At 33.1% G+C, this 23,687-nt stretch overlaps 2 protein-coding genes across 2 annotated transcripts; both read left to right on the forward strand.

The window, feature by feature from the left end:
- The first annotated feature begins 4,825 nt into the window (after positions 1–4,825).
- Positions 4,826–11,595, forward strand: LOC115961096 (TMV resistance protein N-like). Its single transcript, XM_031080136.1, has 6 exons — positions 4,826–4,911; positions 8,245–9,337; positions 9,453–9,737; positions 9,845–10,218; positions 10,320–10,521; positions 11,017–11,595. The coding sequence occupies exons 1-6, from the start codon at positions 4,826–4,828 to the stop codon at positions 11,593–11,595; spliced, it is 2,619 nt and encodes an 872-aa protein (XP_030935996.1).
- Positions 11,596–15,393: 3,798 nt separating this feature from the next.
- Positions 15,394–20,098, forward strand: LOC115961097. Its single transcript, XM_031080138.1, has 5 exons — positions 15,394–15,971; positions 18,814–18,893; positions 18,948–19,194; positions 19,525–19,906; positions 20,030–20,098. Exons 1-5 carry the CDS (start codon positions 15,394–15,396, stop codon positions 20,096–20,098), a joined length of 1,356 nt encoding a protein of 451 aa, XP_030935998.1.
- Positions 20,099–23,687: the final 3,589 nt, after the last annotated feature.

Below are 23,687 nucleotides of genomic sequence, written 5' to 3' on the forward strand. Positions count from 1 at the left end.
TTGGTAGCAGTCAATTTAGTCCCTTTTATTTTCAACTTGAAGTCAATTTGGTCCATATCGTTAATTCATTAATAGAAATGCCTATGTGGCTAATAGCTTACACAGCTGGCAGCATACATGGCTAGCAAAACAATAAAAATGAATTCAATTATTATTTAAAAAAGCCACATCAACAATTTTTTTAAATAAAAAATCACAACAAAAAATAAAATAAAAAACTTGAAGGGTGAATTAAAAAATTTCTCCAAATTTTCTTGCACTTTCTTTGGAACCAAACACAACTCAGATTCCAAACCAATTAGGTTTGGGTTCGTGAGCTCAGCCATGGCTGGTCTCTCTACAAGGCCCACCATAACAGAAAATGGTCCCATGATTGCGCCACCACCAACTGTGGCCACAGCTCCTCATCTCTTTGCTTCTCTTTTTATTTCTTTTTAATTTTTTTCATCTTGTTTTTCTCATCTATGGCTGAAACCCATTTTGTATTTACATTTCCTTTTTAATCTAATTCTTCATTTTGGGTGATATAATGGTTGGGTTTTGTTTTAGTTGTGAGAAATCTTTGATTTGTGCTTGGGTTTATGAAGTGGGGTTTTGTTTAATTTATAAGAAATCTATGCTGTTGGAGACTTTAAGTTCTTGGGTTTGCTTGGTATTCTTTGAGCATGTGGATGGTTTAGGTTTTTTGTTTGAATGACTATTTCTGTGGGTTTCCTTATTTCTTTGTTTTGGGTTTACAAATGATATTTCTGGTAAAGAGAGCTTCAATGCATGAGTTAAATTTTTGGGTTTTGGCTGGGTTTGCAGAGAAGGTATTCCGTGTGTTCTTGGTTGTGATTTCCAAATTCCAAGCATTATTTTCTATCTTAAATTTTTTTCTTGTTTTTAATTTAGATGCTGACATGGCATTTTAATTACTATTTTAGTAGCCATGTTAGCACCAACTTTGACAATTGTCCAGGCCGTTTGCCACGTAGACATTTTTCGTTAGTGACTTAATAGTAAGGACCAAATTGACTGTAAATTGAAAATAACAGGGACCAAATTGATTGCTACCAAAATGTAGGGACTAAATTAAATTTGACACCAAAATGTAGGGACCGAAATGGTATTTTTGCCAAAAAAATAAACACATGATAAATTGTGATTGGTGGAACATAAAGTGGAACACAAAATGCGGTATAGAGGATTTATATTTGCCAAAATGGTATCTCAAATATAAATTTGAAATTAAATTTGGTTTGACCAAGACATTTGAGTTATAAGTTAGTGATCAAACAAAGAGTTTGTAAGTAAAGAAAAAACCTAAAGCACATAAAATATTTAAGAAAAAAAATTGTGTATTAAAAAATAAAATCAAACGATAATTCTAAAATCTACCTCAAAAGAAAAAAAGCCTAGAGGTAGATTGGGTGATAAAATTAAAAATGACTCGCTATAACATAGAGTTGTTCTTTAAATTTGTATACATATAGAAAGTGCATACATCTTTCCATGATTAATGCCCATGATTACAATCTCGATTTTCTCCACAATTGCTTTTAGATAATCAATTTACAATTAATTACAAAATTTGAATAACAACATTCTAACTTTTGGTTTTTGCCTTTTAACTTTGTAAGCTATGATCTCTATAGGAAATTTATTCAGTGGCCTCGTATCACATGTTAAAAAACAAAGGATTGAAAAAAAAAAAAAAAAATTGTTTTTAAGAACAACGAATTAAGCAATAATTGAAATTAGGGGAAAATTGATAAGAACAAAAGATTAAAAAAATATATAAAATAAAAGTTTATATGAACGATCAATTTCACCTTCTTCTTCTACAAGACCAATCTCATATATTGCATGACCAATACCATTTCGACTTCTATTTTTAAATGACCAGAGATCTTGTTTTCATGCTTCATCTTTCACGGCTCCCTTGAGATGGAGATGGTAATGAAGTTTTGGATATGGAAAATTATGGAAAATAAGATGTTAATAGTTTTTTGGTATCTTAGTGATATGGGAAAATGACAAAGCACGAAAATGTTGAATAGTTATTACCTTTAGGGAATGACTATTTCCTTTAAATGTACGGCTTTCTCATTTTCTCATTTTTAAACAACTGATAATTGCAATATTTATAATGCAAGTTATAGGCAATTAATAATGGTTGATGACTTCCATATATATATGATGAACAGTTTTAGGTAAATTAAAGTGAGAAATAATCATTATTACGAAAAATTGTGGGATTGATAACTTCCATATTTATAGTGTCTTCTTTTAAGAATAGTTGTATGTGTGCAATGACTAAACAAATGGAAAAATAAAAATAAAGAAAGAAAGAAGGATTGGACAACCGTATATATATAGTAGAAAAATAAAAATGGTGTTTTTAAGCTACTAATACATATTTATAGTCACTGATGAGTGATGACTTCCATATTTAGTGAACTGCTTTAGGTGAGTAAAAATTATAATAATTACTGAATATTTAAGGGCTTATTGGTGTAATTAATAGTGAACATTTAAGTGCATAAAATTTTTTAAAAGATTAGATATAAACTCAATTCTTAACATTGATTCTTACTCCCCCTCAAAAAAAAAAAAAAAAAAAAAACGTTGATTCTTAAAAAAAACATTTATTTTTTTTTGGCTAGCCCATCATTTTAGAAAGTAGTCTCTCTTTTTTATTTTTTTTTTATTTTTTATTTTTTTAGGGTAAATTGCAAATTACACCCCTAAAGTTTGGAGGTGTTTGGATTTTACACCTTGAAATTTCAGAATTTAGATTTTATCCCCTAAAGTTTAGGGTGTTTGGATTTTACACCCTAACGTTTTAGAATTTGGATTTTACCTTCTAAAATTTGGAGGTGTTTGGATTTTACACCCACAAATTTTGAAATTTCAGGGTGTAAAATCCAAACACTCTCAAACTTTGGATAGTAAAATCCAAACACTCCAAAAATTTAGAGATAAAATCCAAATTTTGAAACGTCGGGATGTAAAATCCAAACACTCCCAAACTTCAGGGGTAAAATCCAAATTCTAAAACTCTAGGGTGTAAAATCCAAACCCTCCCAAACTTTAGTGGTGTAATTTGCAATTTACCATTTTTTTAATTAGTATATATAATTAAATGTTTCTCTTAAAAAAGCATCTATAATTAGATAACTATAAAAAATTTATTTAAAAAAAAAAAAGATTTTATGCAACATTTATGGGGCTTCAAATGTAAGTGATTTTAAAAAAAAAAAAAAAAAATTTAATAGTTACATTGTTTATTATCAAATGGTAAAATGTTAATACTAAATAGCAAATATGTGTGTGTGTGTGTACATGTTCGTGAAAGATGAAGCATGAAAACATTATTAAATAAGTTAAGTTTATACATAATAATATGTTCGTGAACAAGCACATTAGTATGAGGCTTGATTTAAGTATATAAAATATTAGGCTAAATTATAAATTGCGCTCTAACTTTGACCAAAATTCAATTCAGCCCTCTAACTTCACTTGCATTCAATCAAGTCATCTAGTTTCATGTTTATTCAATTCAAGCATTCCATTTTGTCTCCATAAAAAAAGCTCTATTAGGGTTGACCCTTTAAACAACGACATTTTGTTTTAGGGCATGATGTTGTTTTGGGACACTTAACGACAATCTTTTAAAAGAAGTGGCTGAAAGACCTTAATTAAATAAACTTAAAACTTTAATGACATAATTAAATGAAAGTAAAGTTAGAGGACTAGATTAAATTTGAATAAAAGTTAGAGGGTGCAATTTATAATTTAGCCAAAATATTTACTTTTTTGATGATAGGCGTAAATGCACTTTTAGTCCCTATATTTTGGCTTTTTTCTATTTTGATCCTTACATTTTAATTTTACCACTTTCAGTCCCTAAACCAATTAATGCGTGTTATTTTAGTCATTTTTGTCAGTCAATCGACGGAAATATCTGAGGTGGTTGATGGAGGAATTAAAATATTATAAAAAATGCCACATCAACAGCTAATTTAAAAAAAAAAAATAATTTATCAATTTTAACTAAATAAGAAAAGAAAAAACAGAATTAAAAACAATAAGATACATAAATTTAGATCTAATTCATTTTGAACAAGAATACACAAGAACATGATCATAGATTTAAACATCATCACAAGAACATAAGAGCACAAACCTAGAACCAAACACAAACTCAAATTTAAAAACACAAAGAACACAATAACAAACAAAAAAGAAGGAATTCAAAATCCCAAAATGGCAGAATTCCTAGAACTAGAATCCCAAGATGGAGTCCGATTTCCATGGAATGTGATCCCAAGCATGAAGCAAGAATCCTCGAACTGCGTCATCCTAGTCTCTGCCATCTACTCTCCGATCAGAGCTCTCCTGAACATCACCCTTCTCCCTTACTCCCCTCTCCGCTGCCGCACATGTCGCTCTGTCCTCAACCCCTTCGCCATCTCCGACTTCGCTGCCAAGATCTAGATCTACTTCTAGCGCAACCACTTCCCTCCCAACTACACCTCCATCTTCGACGACAAGCTCCCTGCCGAGCTCTTCCCTCATTACACCACCATTGAGTACTCCCAAGACAACTGAATTGACTAGTCGCTGTCGCAACTGCCGCTTGTTTTCTTGTTCGTGATCGATTCCTGTCTCATTGAGGAAGATATGAGGTTTCTGAAGTCTCCGATCTACAAGCTAAGAGCATCTTGAATGGCGCTTGATCCACAAAATGAGATGTGGAGGTTAAAGGGCAAAACAGAGGGTAAGTGCTGGGTATATATGTTTGTGTGCTCAATGTTGTGAGGCTTTGTGAGCATGTAACATGTGTAATAACACGCACACCCAGATCGGGTTGGTTAGGTTTGATGGCTATGCCAGATTGGTGGAGGTGGAGATAGTGGTGGCTGGGTCAGATCAGTGGTGTTGGTTCAGTTTTTTTGGGTCGCAGGTGGTGGGTTGATCTGGGTTTTCTAGGCCTGGATCGGCTAGGTCCATTGTGGGTTTAAAGAGAGGCTGAGATGTTTTGCTTTGTGTTGGTATGGTTGAGCTGGGTTTGTGTTGGTATGGTTGAGGGATTGAGTTGGGGTTGTTCAATTTTGTGGGTATTTTATTAATGATTGTATTGATTTAATTTTTAGATTTAAATCTATTTTTTCTTTTGCATAGTTTGGTTTGTGTATATATATGGATTGATTTTTTTTTTTTTACAATATTCTTTTATGATTTTTCTGTGTTTGATTTCTGGGTTTGTATGATTTTTTTTGGGTTTGTGCTCTTGTGTGTTCTTGATGGGTTTGTATGATTTTCTGGATTTGACTTGACATTTATTTTGAGAGTAAATAGTTTATGTTTGTTATTGTGTTCTTTGTGTTTTTAAATTTGAGTTTGTGTTTGGTTTTGGGTTTGTGCTCTTATGTTCTTGTGATGATGTTTAAATCTATGATCATGTTCTTGTGTGTTCTTGTTCAAAATGAATTAGATCTAAATTTATGTATTTTATTGTTTTTAATTCTGTTTTTTCTTTTTTTATTTAGTTAAAATTGATAAATTATTTTTTTAAAAAAATTAGTTAAATTTTTTTTAATTTTTTTTTTAATTCCTCCATTAGGCACCTCAGATATTTCCGTCAGTTGATAGACGGAAAGGACGAAAATAACACGCGTTAATTGTTTTAGGGACTAAAAGTGGTAAAATTAAAATGTGGGGACCAAAATGGAAAAAAGCCAAAATGTAGGGACTAAAAGTGCATTTACACCTTGATGATATAATATTATCATATGTTAATATGTCTACATATATTAAAATATACCTATTTATTCTTGAGTTTGGATTGTGAAATTTTGTAAATAAGTTCATAAGATATCAATTTACTATTTATAATTTTATTGATATTATAAATATATAGCCCGTTTTGTGACAAAATTAATTTATAATTTTCATTAATAAAATATTGATAAATCTAGTTTTTATAAGTTTTTAAATGAAATCATTCTACTCAATAAACTCAAATAATATATTTTCAACTATAATTTAATAATTTATTATTAGAATATATTTTTAAACAAACTCAAGTTTGTTCGACAAGAAAATGAACCAAGGTCACACATAGAATCTAATTAATTTGGTGGTGAGCTTGAGCTTAGCTCATGTTCTACATAAAATTAAATAAACAATTTTGAAATATTAAAGCTATGCTCAGCTCATCTTATCTCATCTCCAATACAACCCTATTATTATTATTATTATCTTCTTTTAAATGTGTAATTACCATTTTTACACCGAAATTATTAAACTCCTTAATTTCCTAATTATCAATGTGGTTTCATTTGTGATAGGTCAAGAATGTATTGGCCCATTTGGAAAATTAATCAATTAATTAGCCAAGTTAATTAATTAGATTCAATTTCATGCAATAAGCATGGTAGCACAAAAAAATCACCAACTAAGTTAAAAGCAGGGGAAAATAAATTTGACACAGGTGATTTGTTTACGAATAGGGAAAACCACCGAGGCAAAACCCCACTAGGTGAATTTAAGGTCACCACTCCCGAGAATCCACTATTATCAAAACAAGCGGTTACAAGTAAAGGAATCCCAGTACCTTATACCAACCTAGAGTTGAACCCTTACCCCAATACACAATTGGACTTGTAATGTAGTGAAAATCTCTCCTTTCAATGCACGGCTCCAAGTATGTGACTAACCAATCGATGCACGGATCCCAGTACGTGACTAACACACCAACTTGAGAAGGATATGTTGGCTACAAAGTTCTTTAGTTCATCCACGTGATGAAGATGAAGAAGCTCTTTAGTCACAAAACTCTACGGCATACAAATGCAGCAATTTCTTCAAGAGAAAGATGAACCAGGGCAAATTGTCTCTGATCACAATATGCTTGAATAAAACCTTTGCATCAAGTTTCATTAACTGAGACAGCCCTTAAAATAATCCTTATATATGTCTAGGGTTGTGAGAAAAGAAAACCTAAACACATAACTTGGATATGCGTGAAAAACAGTTCTGAAAAACTGATTTTTGTAATTCTCGATAGATACATTTGTCAAGCTTATCTGTCGAGCTTCACATTTTAAATCTCAATAGATACATCTGTCGAGCTATCTGTCAAGATTTAAAACATAGCACTTCTTCACTTGATTCTTGGACAAATTTGCATGGCTTCAATACTTGAACTTCAACTCTTGTCCCTTGAAGTATTAATCACATCCTAGATCTATCCAATTACAAGTAAAATGCGTTTTGTCAAAGGATTGGCCAATTCTAAATGACATATGTTCTTAACATGATCCACATATGTCCTAACAATTTGAATGTTAGACGATTTAGTCAAAATTTACACATTGACTCAAGATTCCCTTGAACAAATTTTCATTCTTTGCTATGACAACTCAACTTTAATGAAGAATATATCACCTAACTTTTATTCTAGTCATAAACAAATTAGATTGGATAATACTTTGATCTTTGATACTTTTTTTGTAATCCAAGAATAGCATAACTGTATTCATACAAGTAATAGACTAGAATATCCAAACAAGGCTATGATAGTTAAGTTAAGGTAACTTGAAAAACTTCATGTCTACATCTTTGGGCAGCACTAACTGAAATCTACAATTGTTATAAGCTTTATAACATAACTGACACCTTCTGATAATTCAAACAAAGATATCCATAGTTTAATTTTCCCCTCCCCATTATAACTACCTAATTTATAATTAAAAATGAAAAAAAAAACTAAAAATCCACTATTATAGATACAGATTACAATCCTATAATTTAATCATACTAGTGGCACTCACAAACTCAAAATTACTGAAATTAATGATACTATACAGAAAAAAGGCGTTCGAAATTTCAATTCACACACAATGGCTTTTTGCTAATCTTGAACATTACCATGCATGATGCATCTTTTAGCTTCCAAATGCAACCACATGGTGCGTACATATATTCTAATGTGAACCATATTATTCCCCTTATAGAAGGACCTTTTTGATCAGACGTCCCTATATTAACAAAAGCTATCAGCTGTCAACCCTTAATAGCATATTATACACACACACAAACACACACATAACTGCAACAATAATTCATTTATCTTTTTAGTAATATTGGATTTTTTTTTTTAATTTTTTTTTAAGCATGGCCGGAGGGGAGGTGGGGGGTGGGGAATTGATGGGTGGATAGATCGCATTGCTTAATTGTCATTCTTCTTTGCAGGCTTGAGTCAGAATTTATCCAACGTATTGTCAAAGTGATATCACTTAAATTGAGTTCTTTGTTCCCCAAAGATACCAACGGCTTAGTAGGAATTGATTCTCGAGTGGAGAAATTGATGTCGCTTTTAGCCATAGGATCAAATGATGTTCGCATTATTGGGATTTGGGGGATGGGCGGTATTGGTAAGACAACTCTTGCTAGGGTTGTTTATGACAAGGATTTTAATGAATTTGAAGGTGGTTGTTTTATTGCTAATGTTAGGGGTGAATCTAAAAAATGTGAGTTACTTCCATTACAACGAAAACTTATTCGTGAGATTTTGATGGATGATAGTGTGAATATAAGGGATGATTATGACAGAGTTCGTATGATCAAGAATAGGTTATGTCATAAAAAGGTTCTTCTTGTTCTTGATAATGTAAATCAATATAATCAGCTAGAAAAGTTAGCTGGCGACTCTAAATGGTTTGGTCTAGGTAGTAGAGTCATTATAACAACAAGAGATGAACATTTGTTGACAAGGCACAAGGTACATGGAATATATGAGGCTCAAGGATTGAATGATTATGAGGCTCTTCATCTTTTTAGTTTGAAGGCCTTTAATAAATACCATCCTTCTAAAGATTATCTAGACTTGTCCACATCTTTTGTAGATTATGCTAAAGGTCTTCCTTTAGCTATTGATGTTTTGGGTTCTTTTTTGTACAACAGAAGTAAGGAGGAATGGGAAGATGCATTAGATATGATGAAAGAATATCCCAAAAAAGAAATTACTGAAATACTTGAAATAGGTTTTGATGGACTTCAGGGTACAGAAAAAGAAATATTTCTACATATCGCATGTTTCTTCAATATGAAGGAAAAAGATTATATCGTAGAAATACTAGATTGTCTTGGCCTTCACCCTAAAATTGGATTAAAGGTTCTTATTGAAAGGTCTCTTTTAAAATATTATGAAAATAAATATTGGATGCATGACTTACTCCAACAAATGGGACAAGACAAAGTTCATCGAAATTATGCTCAAGAACTTGAAAAGTGGAGCAAATTATGGCTACATAAGGACATTCACAATGTGTTGATGAAAAATATGGTAAGAGGTTGTTTAGAGAATATATCTTATCATGTTATTCAAAGAGGTTGAAATTTGAATAACTCTAGTAAACATATATCTTGCAGCTAACTCATTCCTTTTTCTTTATTATTAGGAAATGGAAGCAATTCAAGGACTTTTCCTTGAATTGGGTGAACTACAAATATTTCAAATGGCATGTTGGAATCTTGAAGCCTTTCCAAAGATGCCTAACCTAAAATTGCTTATAATTCATGGTGTTCAACTTTTGCATGGCCCCAAAAATCTTCCTAATAAATTAAGAATTCTTGATTGGAGTGAGTATCCTTCAAAATCTTTGCCATTAGATTTTCAACCAGATGAGCTTGTTGAACTTCACTTGTTGCATAGCAAAATTGAACAACTTTGGAAAGGGACAAAGGTAAGATTTTTATTTAAGTACTCTGATACAACTTTGTTTTTAAATTTCAATTAATCTTAAGGTTTGTTAAATCTAACTCTTCTACGGTATATTTTGGTTTTTAACAGTACTTGGACAAGTTAAAGCTCATCAAATTGAACAGTTCCTTAAACCTCATTGCAACCGTTGACTTCACCGGAGTTCCCAATCTTGAGAAATTGGTTCTTAATGGTTGTATAAATTTACATGAGGTTCACCCATCTGTTATGGTTCCTAAAAAGCTTACTTTTCTTGATTTAGAAAACTGCAAAAGCCTTAGAAGTCTTCCAAACAAGTTTGAAATGGAGTCACTTGAACTTCTCATTCTTTCTGGCTGTTCAAAAATCAAGAGAATTCCAGAATTTATGGAAAATATGAAACGCTTATCAAAAATTCACCTAAATGCCACTGCTATTACGAAACTTCCATCTTCAGTTGAACATTTGACTAACCTTGCTTCATTGTAATTAAGAGATTGCAAGAATCTTATGTGTCTTCCAAGTATCATCTGTAGCTTCAAGTCACTAAAAATATTAATTTGGCTGGGTGCTCAAAGCTTGATAGTCTACCTGAGAAGTTGTGGAATGTTAAAAGTCTAGAGAAGGTCAACGTGAGTGGAATTGCTTTAAGAGAGTTGCCTTTATCTGTTCTTACATTAAAGAATCTTAAAGAACTATCTTTTCGGGGATGTAAAGGGCCACCACCTAAACTACTATGGAGTAAGCTTTTTCCCTTTAATTTAATGCCAAAAAGAAGCCTAAGTCCTGTGAGTTTGTTTTTGCCTTCCCTCTTGGGTTTGTCTTCTTTAACGAAATTGGACCTAAGTGACTGTAATCTCCAAACAATCCCTAATGATATTGGAAACTTATCCTCTATAAAAAATTTAAATCTAAGTGAAAATCACTTTATTTGCCTTCCTGAAAGTATTGTGCAACCATTTGAATTGTTGGTAATTGATTTACGCAATTGCACAAGACTTCCTCATTGCCACAATTACCATTAACGACTAAATTTTTTGAAGCAGATGGTTGTACCTCATTGGAAACATTTCCAAATGGATTAAAACCAAAAAATACATACACTATAGATCTTTTCCTCGTCAATTGCTTCAAATTGGCTGGTCAGAGTGACATGTTATTTAACGTGCTGAGAATGCTATTAACATTTCATCAGGTCTCTCTCTCTCTCTCTCTCTATATATATGTGTGTGTGTGTGTGTGTATGTGTGTGAATTTTAAATATCATGGTTTGTATGTTTCAGGAAATCCACAAGCAATCTATAATAATAGGTCTCTATGGTGCCTTTAATATTGTTATTCCTGGAAGTGAAATTCCGAAATGGTTTAGGCATCAGAGTGTGGGGAATAATATAGTTAATGCACAAGTTACTCATCAGAATGAAAATAAGTGGATTGGAATCGCTGTGTGTGCTATGTCATGCCCCAATTTTTATCGTTATGATTTTGGGCGTTCTTTGAGATGTCGCATTCTAATCAATGAACCTGAAGGTTTACACCTTTTTGTAGGCTATTGCCCTAGATGTGTTCAAATTAAATCACATCACCTTTGGATGTGCTATTTACCCTATCAAATGTTTAATGAGAATGAGAGAGTAGTATTGGGTCAAATTGATGAGAATGGATTCATACAGATGGAGCTTAGATTTCAATGGGTTCCCAAGCATGACGTGGAGATTAAGAAATGTGGGTTTCGTCTAGTATACGAAAAAGACATTGAAGCCATTAGAGAAATGATATCAGCTCAATCCAGCAACAGCACCTGCGTGACTCCTTACGAGGATGTTCATCATAATTTAGCAGAAGGAATCAAATTGACGTGAAGCCGTAATGAATATGAGGGGCCTGGAACTAGTGGTGAAGGTAGCTCTAACGATGTCCCACACTCAAAGAGGATTGAAAAAATAGAGAATGTATGGGCTCATTCTAACTCTGTTCACAAGGATTCTAATGAAGGTGTCTTGGGATTGGTAAGTCATCTTTACAAAGACTCTGTAGCTTCCTATTGGGCCTATGGTAACCTTTTTTTTTTTTTTTTTTCAGAGAAGTAGGTCATGATACAAAGGAATCTTCCTTGTCCACAACATTGTTTACAGGACATCTATTGTTTGTCAGTTTTTTTCTTTTTTTGTCAAAATGTCATTGCCATTACTAGTTTCTTAAACCTCTTTAGTGTTAGAAGCTTACTATGCCATTTTCATTTTACCACCTTATACAAATTTTTCCTCAAAACGAATAGATCCCAATTTTTAGTTAACTAGTTTTGAATTTTTTTGATAAAAGTTAGAAGGAAATTTAGTGCAGATCAACAATATATACATCACTGGCTTGTTTTATTTTAAATTAATTTTTTGTTTTTTTTGTTTTTGTTGTTTACACCAAATTCTTATTAACTTTCTATTAGTTTTTGTGGAAAGTTAATGAAAATCAACCATTTTCTTTGCTTTGTTGATTGTTGAGTATATTTGCACTCATTAGCAACTTCTCATTCTTCCCTTTCTCACTCACCGTTAGCAGCTCCTGAAGTAGTTGCAAGCAGTGGCAAAAAAGTCTGTGAAGGTGAGTGCTTTTTCTTTTCCTTTTTTGGTCTCATAACTAAATGAATCATTGTTGTCCATTTTTGTTTCCTTGGATTTCATTTGATAGAATCATATTTTTGTGTTTGGTAATGAGATGAAGACACATATGTTAGAATGCACTCACCAGTGGATTCTCATTCTTCCCTATCTCACTCACGGTCAGCAGCTCTTGATGTAGTTGCAAGCAGTGGCAGAACAATTGTCTGTGAAAGGTGAGTGCGCCTTCTCTTTTCTTTATTGGTCTCATACCTGAATAAATCATTGTTTTCCATTTTCGTTTTCTTGGATTCCATTTGATAGAATCATATTTCTTTGTTTGATGTAATGAGATGAATACATATATGTTATAGGCTATATCTAAAATTGAGTAGATCATGCTATTGTAGAATACTTTGATTTTGCAATACAACTAGCTACTGTGATTTTAAAATTTTCATAATGGACCTAATGTATTCCTATTTATACCTTTAGTTGGACTCTTTCTAACATACAGCTTAACAAAATAAAGATGTAGTTAGTCAAGGGTTTTCCAATATAAGTGTAGGCTATCAAGTTGAACCTTGAAAATATTACTTCTGCTCTCTTTCCTTCTCAGTCTCAGTTCTGAAAGGTTGTATTTTATGTATTCTTACAATATATGTAACTAAGATTTGGAATTGATATGCTTAACTCATGTAAATATATTCTTGATAGATTACCTACATGGTGCGTGTGAAGATATTTCATTTTAAATTATTTTTATTGAATTTTGGCTTATTCACTTGAGATTTCTCTGTTGAGTTCACTTTATATATATATATATATACATACATACTCAAGTTGGATGTGAATCTATTTGGAAAAAGACCTATTTTCTTTTGCCTTTGGTTTTGCTATGAAACTTGTTGTGTTTCTTCTGCTTTTATTTTATTTGGACTTTTCTCCATGATTTTTCATCTTCTTATCCCTTCTTGCTTTGTTGGATTTCAATTGTTGTTATTTTTTATTTTCTAATTGCTTAAGTACTTGGCTTAATTTGGGTTAGTTTTGAATCTTAGACTAATGGGGTTAGATGATTGCGAAGACATTGGTTGTGTAAGGTTGAATTTATTCAATCAAGTGTTGGCTTTATTCCATGCCAAATTAGATAGTATTTTAGCAATTAGATACCCTGTATTTAGGTGGAAATTATGTAAGGGTTGTGTGTGAGAGAGTGTGAAGAAAACTCAAGTTGTGTGCATTCAAAGGAGTCTTGTGACTGACTTGCGACTGGCAAGTCACCAAAGTGCCACACATGTGAAGCATGCAGGATGCTGAAGGGTCACGATAGCTGAAGCACTATAAGACACAAAATATAGTCTGGCTAGGCAGTTAGCTCGTGACTCATTCCACTCATGAGACTGAGTCGCTAGAATGCCTTGTTATGCAGAAAAATGACTTTTCACTTTCCTCATGTACACTACTATAAATACCTTTTACCCATGAAATGTAGAGAGCTTCCAGAGAGAATTTTGAGAGAAACCTTAGAGAAAACCAAAATTGACTCATCCACAATCTTAGACATTTGATTCTCCAAATTCCTTTACTCTTACCTTCTCCATTGACATATCCTTGAGAGGTATATTTGCCAAATCCTTATCTCACCATACCCATTTCAATAAGGAGGTATTTTGGTGCTTAGGAAGCAGTTCGGAGATGACCAATTTACTTGGTTGATGCAATGCGCTTATTACAGGATTCGGGAAGCTAAAGAAGACACAGTTAGGCTTAACCCTGCTAGAGAAATAAGCTTGGAGGGCTTAGGTACATTGGATAGATTAGGCTTGGAGGATCTATTGCTATTCGTGTATCCCAACTTTATTCTTTAGTGGATCATTTTACCACTTGGAAGGCGGCGGAAAGGTTTTTCGTCGAGTTCTTCGATAACATGTGTCGTTGTTATCTTTGTGTTTGCATCTCTCTTCCCTTACTCTTTACCTTTTAATTGCTGTTGAGTTTGTGATTAATTATGGTTTAGAGTGTTTACCAATTTGGGTATTGCTTATATTTCATATTCCACACATACATTGTTTGAATATAAGCTTGTGTTGGTTATTTTGTAATTGGGGTTCTAAACATTCATTAGTGTTTTACACACTAATTGAACATTCACTTGGTATCAGAGTGGGTGCACTTGCTGTGGTTTCATTACCTAAGTGTGATCCTAGACCCTTTTTGAGACAGATTGATCCCAATCGCTTAATGCTCCTCCATACTTTGATGGTAGCAATTATGCATTTTGGAAAGTCCGTATGAGGGCATTTCTATGTTCCATTGATGATAGTGTTTGGGACGTTGTTGAGATAGGATGGACTAGGTTGGAGGCCGCTAAATCCACATGGGATAAGGCAGCCTTTGCGGCAGCTAATGCTAATCGCAAGACTATAAATCCTATTTTCTTTGGTGTTTCTCTTGACGAATTTCATAGGATCTCTCATGTTACAATTGCCAAGGAGGCGTGGCAAATTTTGGAGACGACCTATGAAGGCACCAAAAAGGTGAAGGACACCAAGTTGCAAATGCTTACCACATGCTTCGAGGAGTTGAAGATGAGTAAAGTCGAGTCATTCGACTCATTTTATGGGAAGCTGAATGAAGTGGTGATTGGGAAATTCAGCTTAGGAGAAAAGATAGGACTCCAAGATTGTGAGGAAGATTCTATGATCATTGCTGGAGAGCTTTCATGCAAAGGTTACTGCCATCGAAGTAAGCAAAGACCTAGGTGAGACTAAAATTCAAGAACTTATCGGTTCTCTTCAAACCTATGAGCTATCACTACCATCACAAAGAAAGAGCAAATCTCTTGCTCTAAAGACAATCAATGAGAAAGTGGAAACTCAAGACTCCTCAGATGAGGATGAGGTTGAAAAGGAAGTGGCGTACCATGCTAAGAACTTTCGTAAGTTTATGAAATTCAAGAGGGATGGGAAGTCTTTTAAGAAAGGGAAAATTTCAAATTTCAAGAAGGATAAGAAAGATTTCAAGAAGAAAGACTCCAAAGATTCTTCTCCATCTTAAGCGGTCATGTGCTATATGTGCAAAGGGCATGGGCATGTGAAAAAGGAATGCCCCACTTATTTAAAGGCAAAGGGCAAAGTCTTTGCCACTACCCTTAGTGACTCGGATAGCTCCAATTCAGATTCGGAAGAAAGTTGTGACGGAGAAAGAAACTACTCTACATTTATGACCATTGCACCCATGGACTCTTTTGAAGATTTGAATGCTCTAGTGGAAGAGCTCGGTGAGCACACCGAAGTGGAGTCAATGGGAGTTGGGGAGGAATTCAAAGATGAAGATGAAGATGAAGAATGCATCTATAAAGGTACCAAGGGATTGCAAGAAACCTATAATTATCTTTTTAAGAAGACCGGTGAGTATGCAAGAGTGGCCAAAACAGCCATTAAGAAAATGAAGAGAGCCGAGCAAGATTACAAAAGTCTTCTAATGCTGTACAAGGAGACTAAATGCGAAGTTGAGACACTAAATGGAGAACTAACCGAAGCCTATTCTAAGATCAGGTTTCTTAAGCTTGAAGTGATTCAAGCTAATGCTAAAGTGGAGTGGGTTGCCTCCAAGAAGCTTGATGAAGTGCTTGCACATCTGTTGGGAAATTTAGACCCCAGTTGATAGAATTAACAAGTTTTAAATCCAAGTTGTTAATTAGATTTATTATGAAGAAAACTTGTTAAAACAAACAAACATCAATATCATGTCAAAATCTTGCAGCAGAAAAAATAAATAAGACAAGATATGATGACCCAAGAAAACCAATGAAACAAACTAGTTTCACAGTAAAAAACCCGAGAGGAAACCTTCTCGAAAAGCAATCCACTATAGTAAAGAGAAGTTTTAGATCTAGTATAAAACCTTTGTCCCTAGACTCTACAATCCCCGTAGATGAACTTATAGCAGAAACCTTCTACCGCTTCAGAACCTCTGAACTCTTCAATATATGAACGCCACCCTTTTTGCACGGATCCCAGTATGTGACTAACCAAAGATGCACAGCTCCCAGTACGTGACTAACACACCAACTTGAAGAAGATGTTGGCTGTAAAGTTCTTCACTTCATCAACAATGAAGATCAAGAAGCACTTGGTTACAAAACCCTAAGGCGTAAAGACGCAGTAGTTTCTTTCAAAGAGAATAAGGCATCGGTCACCTTTTGCATATGTTCTCCTTGTATTCTCTTATGTGACGACCTCTAAAGTAAGCCTTATATATGTCTAGGGTTGTGAGAAAAGAAACCCTACACAAATACAAAAGCATGGGCTGAAAATCAGATTTGAAAATTTGAATTCCCATAACCTCAATAGATACCTCGATAGATAGTATCTATCAAGCCTTATTAAACCTCGATAGATAGCTATCTGTCGAGCAGCTGTCGAGCTAACAGCTTTAGTGAACAACTTTTCCTCACAAATTCTAAATAGTGCTATTATACTCAAACAAGAAACTTCTTTTCAAAATTTTTAATCCCACAAGTTACCATGCATCTTCAGCTTCTAGACACAATTACATATGTATGTGTATTTCAAAGGATACATCCTTCAATTTTATTATTTCCCATCTGAGAGGCCCCTCCAAAAACATGTTTTCACCCCCTTATATTAAACCTCCCCCACCAATAACCTCTCACTTTTATAAGTACTGGATTTTATGAAAATTACTTATCTATCTCAGCCAAGCCTAAAAAGTTGTTCTAAATGTTTATATATTTTAGGATTCAACTCACATTAAATATATATATATATATATATATATATATATATTACACTTTTAAATCTCTATCATGATTTTTGTTTAAAGGCTACACTTCTCTCTTCATAATGTGACACAACCATCTCATTAAACAACGAAAAGAAAAAGGAAAAAAAAAAGTGGTACGTGACATGAATGAACTATCAACTATAATAAAAAATTTATCTTATTCTTTTAGCACTTTGTTTAGGAGTTTAGGAGTTTCATAAATATATCCGCAATAATTGAAAATGAAATAGGGGATTAAATAAAAATAAAAAATAAATCAAAGCACATATAGAATTTCTTGAAAATTTATAGGTACTCGTAAGTAATTAAATTACTTGTTTAAATTTCTAATATTTGGATCTCTTTTTAAGTTATTCAATTAATGAATATATATTGATTTTTGTTAATATTTTAACTAATATTGTGCTTTAAAAATAAATTACAATTTATACTTCAGTTATATTTTATGTGAAAATTAAATCCGTATATATATATATATATGTATTTTTTTTTTTGAGAATCAAGATAGTAATTTTTTTAAATTTATTTTAATACTTATATTCATTATCATATTTGAATTAATATTATGTCAAACTAGGACTTCATTCTTGCCCTTGAACTAAACTCCTAGCTTCACGTCTACTTAATAGCATTGTTTATAGGGTTTGGTTAACGGGAGTCTTTAGGGTATTTGGTAATGGACAATTTTTGAAAACTTTTAATACCACTGTTATGAGGAATATAAAAAGCCGTCAAAAATTTAATTACTTTTTTCTTTTCCCAATAACGTTTTCTATAAATATTTCATAAAACCAATGCCCTTACGAAATCTGTTAACCTTTTCCTTTAAGATATATGTGTGTGTGTGTGTGTGTGTGTGTGTGTCACTACTGTAAATGAACCAAACCGTTCATAAATAGCTTGGGCTTGATTCGATAAAAAGCTTGTTCATTTTTGTTTGTTTATAAACAAGCCAAGCTTAAGCTTTAGTTTTAGGCTTGTTTAATAAACGAGCTGAGCTCGAGTAAAAAATATTGTTCATGAACAAGCTCGTGAACACCAAGCCTCGATACAAAAGTAACAAAACAAGTTGAGCTTAGGCTTATTTATGAGTTTGGTAATAAAACTGATATGATCTTGACAAGTAAACTCATATCTTTCTAAGACTTTAATTAATTATAAGTTGAGACCACTCATCCAAACCAAATAGGCTAGATAATAAATTTGATAAAGCCTTGATAATATACTTGTGTTTGATCTCAAGCTCAAAAACATGATATTGAGCTTGAGTTTGGGCTTGATATAGAGCTCGAGCTTGGCTTGACTAATGAACCAAGCCAAGCCAAGCAAAGCTCAAGCTTGTATACTTTATAACAAGCTCAAGCTTGAACATTATTTGTAGGATTGTATCAAGCTCAAGCCAAGCTTGAACATTTTGCTTTTGCTATTGAGCCGAGCTTGAACATTCACTACTCGACAAAACTCGGCTCGTTTACAGCCCTATGTGTTTGTGTGTGTGTGTGTGTGTGTGTGTTATTACTACTTCATGTATGAGTTATCGCATTTATTTAGTTCTCTATCTCTCAGAGGCTGATTTACAACAAAACCTAACACTAATTATTTGCTATGTTTCAAGAGGTGGAGGGTAATATGGGTGATTGAATTTCATTGTTTGATTATCTCACTTCTTTGCAGGCATGAGTCAGAATTTATCGAAGATATTGTGCAGGCGACATTGCACAAATTAAGTTATGCATTCCCAAGAGATACCAAAGGTTTAGTAGGAATAGATGCTTAAGTGGTGGAATTGATGTTGCTTTTGGCTATAGGATTGAATGATGTTCGCATAATAGGGGTTTGGGGCATGGGGGGAATTGGTGAGACAACCCTTGCTAGATTTGTCTATTGGATGATTTTTAATGATTTTCAAGATGGTAGTTTTATCACTAATATTAGAGAAGAATCTGAAGAACATGGTTTGCTTCCATCACAACAAAAACTTATTTGTGAAATTTTGAGGGAAAGAAGCATGAATATACGGGATGTTGATGATGGAGTTCTTATGATCAAGAATAGGTTATGTCATAAAACGATTGTTCTTGTCCTTGACAATGTAAATCAATTTGACCAATTGAAAAAGTTAGCTGGAGAGCTAAATTGGTTTGGTGTAGGTAGTAGAGTTATAATAACAACAAGAGATAAGCATTTGTTGATAAGACATAAAGTATGTGGAATATGCGAAGTTAAAGGATTGAAAGATGATGAAGCTCTTCATCTTTTTAGTTTGAATTCATTTCACAAAGATCATCCTACTCAAGATTATTTAAAGTTGTCTAAATAGTATGTGAATTATGCACAAGGTCTTCCTCTAACTATTGAGGTTTTGGGTTCTTTTTTGTTCAATAGAAGTAAGGAGGAATGGGAAAGTGCATTAGATAGGCTCAAAGAATTTCCAGCAGAAGAAATGAGCAAAATACTTCAAATAAGATTTGATGGACTTCATAGAGTGGAACAAGAAATATTTCTACATAAGGCACGTTTCTTTAATATGAAAGACAAAGATTATGTAGTAGAAATACTTGATTGTCTTGGTCTTCACCCTAAAATTGGATTAAATGTTCTTATTGAAAAGTCCCTCTTGCAAGAGTATGAAAATAAATTTTGTACGCATGAATTACTGCAAAAAATGTGTCAAGATATAATTCGTCGAGAGTATCCTCAAGAACCCAGGAAGTGGAGCAGATTGTGGCGACATAAGGATATTCACAATGTGCTGATGAAAAACATGGTAAGAGATCATTTGGAGAACTTGAGCATATACCTTATCACATTATTTTAAAAAGTTAAATTTGAACCGTTTTAGTAATCATATATCTTGCAATTCACCCATCTCTTTTTCTTTACTAATTAGGAAGCAGAAGCAATTCAGGGCATAGTCCATGTACTTCCTAAGATGCATGAATTGGGTGAACTACAATAATTTGTAAAGGCACATTGGAACCTTGATGCCTTTTCAAAGTTGCCTCACCATCAGCACTATTAACACTTGTGGCGGCCTTTGTGCATCGAAAATACAAAATATATACTTTTTATGGTGTTATTATTTGCGACAAACATGATTCCATTGTAAATATAAAAAAGGGTATTAGCGACAGACATGAAGCCATCGAAAATGGTAAAATATTTTGGAGGGAAAACTCCCCCTTAGTTTTCACATTTGTGACAACATTTATCCATCGCAATTAATTTTTTTATTTTTTAATTGAGATTGTATTTACGACAAACATGCTAACTGTTGTAAATAGTTAATTTTATTTAAAAGAAAGAATGTATACTTTATAATTTGGCAGTAATTTTTTTTTTCTTTCCCACCCACCCCCTCCCTCCTACCCCCACCTCTCTCAAAATTTAGAATTTGACAGCAAAAAATTTAAAATTTAGATCATCCAAAAAAAAAAAAAAATTTATACTTTAAAATTTTATAATTGACCCCTATAAATTTGTCAAAAAAAATTCAAAAAATAAAACAAAGTTGGTACAACAATGGGAACAAACCCATCTTCTCAACAACAAAAAAGATAAAAAAAAAAAGAAAAAAAAAAGAAGGAAATTCATTTCAGGTAAACATATCCCTAATTACAAAACAAAACAAAAAAAGCCTAAATCTGTCTTCCTCAACAAATCCCTAATTCTCAGTACAAAAACCAAAAAATAGAAAAATAAAAAACACAACACTCTCTTACGGTTACTCTGTTGTGCTGTTAGTATCTTTGCTTATCTCTACACCATCGTTCTCCATACTTGCCAGAATCCAATTGCCTTGCTGAGCCACTGGTATCACTTACTCTTTCTCTTTCTCTTTGCCTGCACTTTAGTTTTTGTACATTTTTAAGTTATACTGCATGTTCAGGTTAAATGAATCCACTGAATAGATATATAGTGATAGTGGATGGTTGGGTGTTGAGCCAAAAAGCTAATGAATGAATGGTTGAATTTCTTTTTATTAAAAAAAAAAAATATTTGAATGAATGGTTGGTGCTTGTGTATTGGTGTGGTGGATATATAATAATATAATATTGATTAGTGTACCGTTTGAATAATTTTTTGCCTGTGAAACTACAGGGGAGACTTGAAGAATAGTACTATTGACCACTTTTCAATAATATAAGTATTTTTTGAAGCTTTAATAATAGTATTATAATAATAGTATTTGTGTTGTGGATATATAATAATATGTGTACCAGTAAAAGTAACTTCAGCCTTTTTTTTTTTTTTTTTTTTTTTTGCACTAAACTTTAGCAATTTGTTAAGAAAAATTTGCGGCTTCTCTCTACGCTTAATGCACAAAGGTATAGAAATAGATTAAGTTACTGAACATAGAAAAATCTGCAGTAATAATGTCGAAGTAGGGGACTTATCTCAAGAGTGAACTAAGGGTGGCAAGTGGCAGAAAGTAAAGTGTGTATATATATATATATATATATGTTTTAAATATGTGGAGTTTTTGTGTGAGTTAATAAAGAAGAAAATATTAGTTTCTTTTAGCAGTCTCTCTTTTGGTCGGGTACTATTATCTGTGCATGTTATTTATATATAATTATTTAATTAAATTAGTGGACTTCTAAAATTTAATTAAGTTTTTCATGTTAGTTAGTTTACAATATATTCAAAGGTGGTGTTGTTAATTTAGTGCTTTTGTTTTTAACTTTTATAATAAGTTTATCTATCATAATTTAGAAAGGAATAATTGTTAATATTTATGTCATTTTTGAAGGGTGTAGATATAATGCTGGTTGATGAATCTTGGATCAGTCTTTCTAGTAGGTCATGTGAGGAATATATAAATGGAGTAATAGAGTTTGTTGATTATGCATTTCAACGTATCAAAGATGAAGATATGAAGATAAAATGTCCTTGTAATGATTGTAACAATAGATATAGAAGAACACGAGTTGAGGTTACAAGAGACCTCTTATGGAAAGGGATGAGGCGTGATTATACTAGATGGCATCTCCATGAGAGGGAAATAGTGATGAGGACGAGGATGGTAGTGATGAGGATGAGGATAATAGTAGTGATGATGAACAAAATATTGATGATATCCATAATATGATACGAGATGCTTATCCTCATATGAAAGATGTTGAGGAAACAAGTGGGAGTGAATCGCAAGATCCAAATTAAGAAGCAAAGGAGTTTTATAGATTGGTTAAAGAGGCAAACCAACCACTTTATTTGGGATGTAAAAAGTATTCCAATTTGTCCTTTATTGTCAAATTAATGCACATAAAGTGCAAGAATTCATGGAGCAACAACTCATTCACAATTTTGCTGGAGCTATTGAAGGATGCATTTCCAATGTGCGAGAAGCTACCCATATCCCACTATGGGGCAAAGAAGATTGTGAGTGATCTTGGTCTAAACTATGAAAAGATCGATGCATGCAAAAAATGATTGTATGCTATATTACAAGAAGCATTCGAAAGCAGATAAGTGCTCAGTTTGTCAGATCTCAAAATGGAAGTTGAATAGAAAGGGTGGTAAAAGAGATGCTAAAAAAGTCCCATGGAAGGTATTGCGATATTTTCCTCTTAAGCCGAGGCTACAAAGATTATTTATGTCATCAAAAACAGCTCCAGACATGAGATGGCAGCATGAGAATCGTTCTAATGATGAAGTACTAAGGCATCCCGCAGACTCTGAGGCTTGGAAATCATTTGATCGAACTCATGAGTCCTTTTCCTTAGATCCTCACAATGTAAGGCTGGGTTAGCTACTGATGGCTTTAATCCTTTTGGAAACATGAGTGTTAGCTATAGTTGTTGTCCTGTTGTCGTATTCCCTTACAACATTCCCTCGTGGATGTGTATGAAAGAGCCTTACCTATCCATGTCTCTACTTATTTCGGACCAAAAGGTTCCTGGCAATGATATCAATGTATTTTTAAGGCCATTAATTGATGAGTTAAAAGAATTATGGGAAAAGGGTGTTGAAACCTATGATGCTTCAACGCAGGAAAACTTTCAAATGAAAGTTGCATTAATGTGGACTATCAATGACTTTCCTGCATATGCTTATACCTTGGGTTGGAGTACACAAGGGAATCTTGCATGCCCTTGTTGTGGTAGTGAGACTTCTCATCATAGATTAAAGCATGGTAGCAAAATGTGCTATATGGGTCATCGTCGATTAGTTCCTCCTGACCATAAATGGCGATCACAGAAAGCACAATTTGATGGTAAGAGAGAGAGAAAAGGGGCATCAAAACGATTATCTGGTGATGATGTGCTGAATCAACTTGGTACTCTGCCACCAGTAACACTAGGCAAGGCCGTTAAAAGGAAAAGGTTACCTGGGCGTGGAAAGTGCCATAATTAGTATTTTCTTTGATTTGTCGTATTAGAGAACATTGTTGTTGCATCATAATTTAGATGTGATGCACATTGAGAAAAATATATGTGATAGTGTGATGGGGACAATATTAGATATTGATAAGAAAAGTCAAGATTCCTTAAATGCTAGGCTTGATCTAAAAATGATGGGTATACGAAAGGAACTTCATCTTGAAG

Source organism: Quercus lobata, chromosome 9, assembly GCF_001633185.2.
Source record: "Quercus lobata isolate SW786 chromosome 9, ValleyOak3.0 Primary Assembly, whole genome shotgun sequence".
Lineage (NCBI taxonomy): Eukaryota > Viridiplantae > Streptophyta > Magnoliopsida > Fagales > Fagaceae > Quercus > Quercus lobata.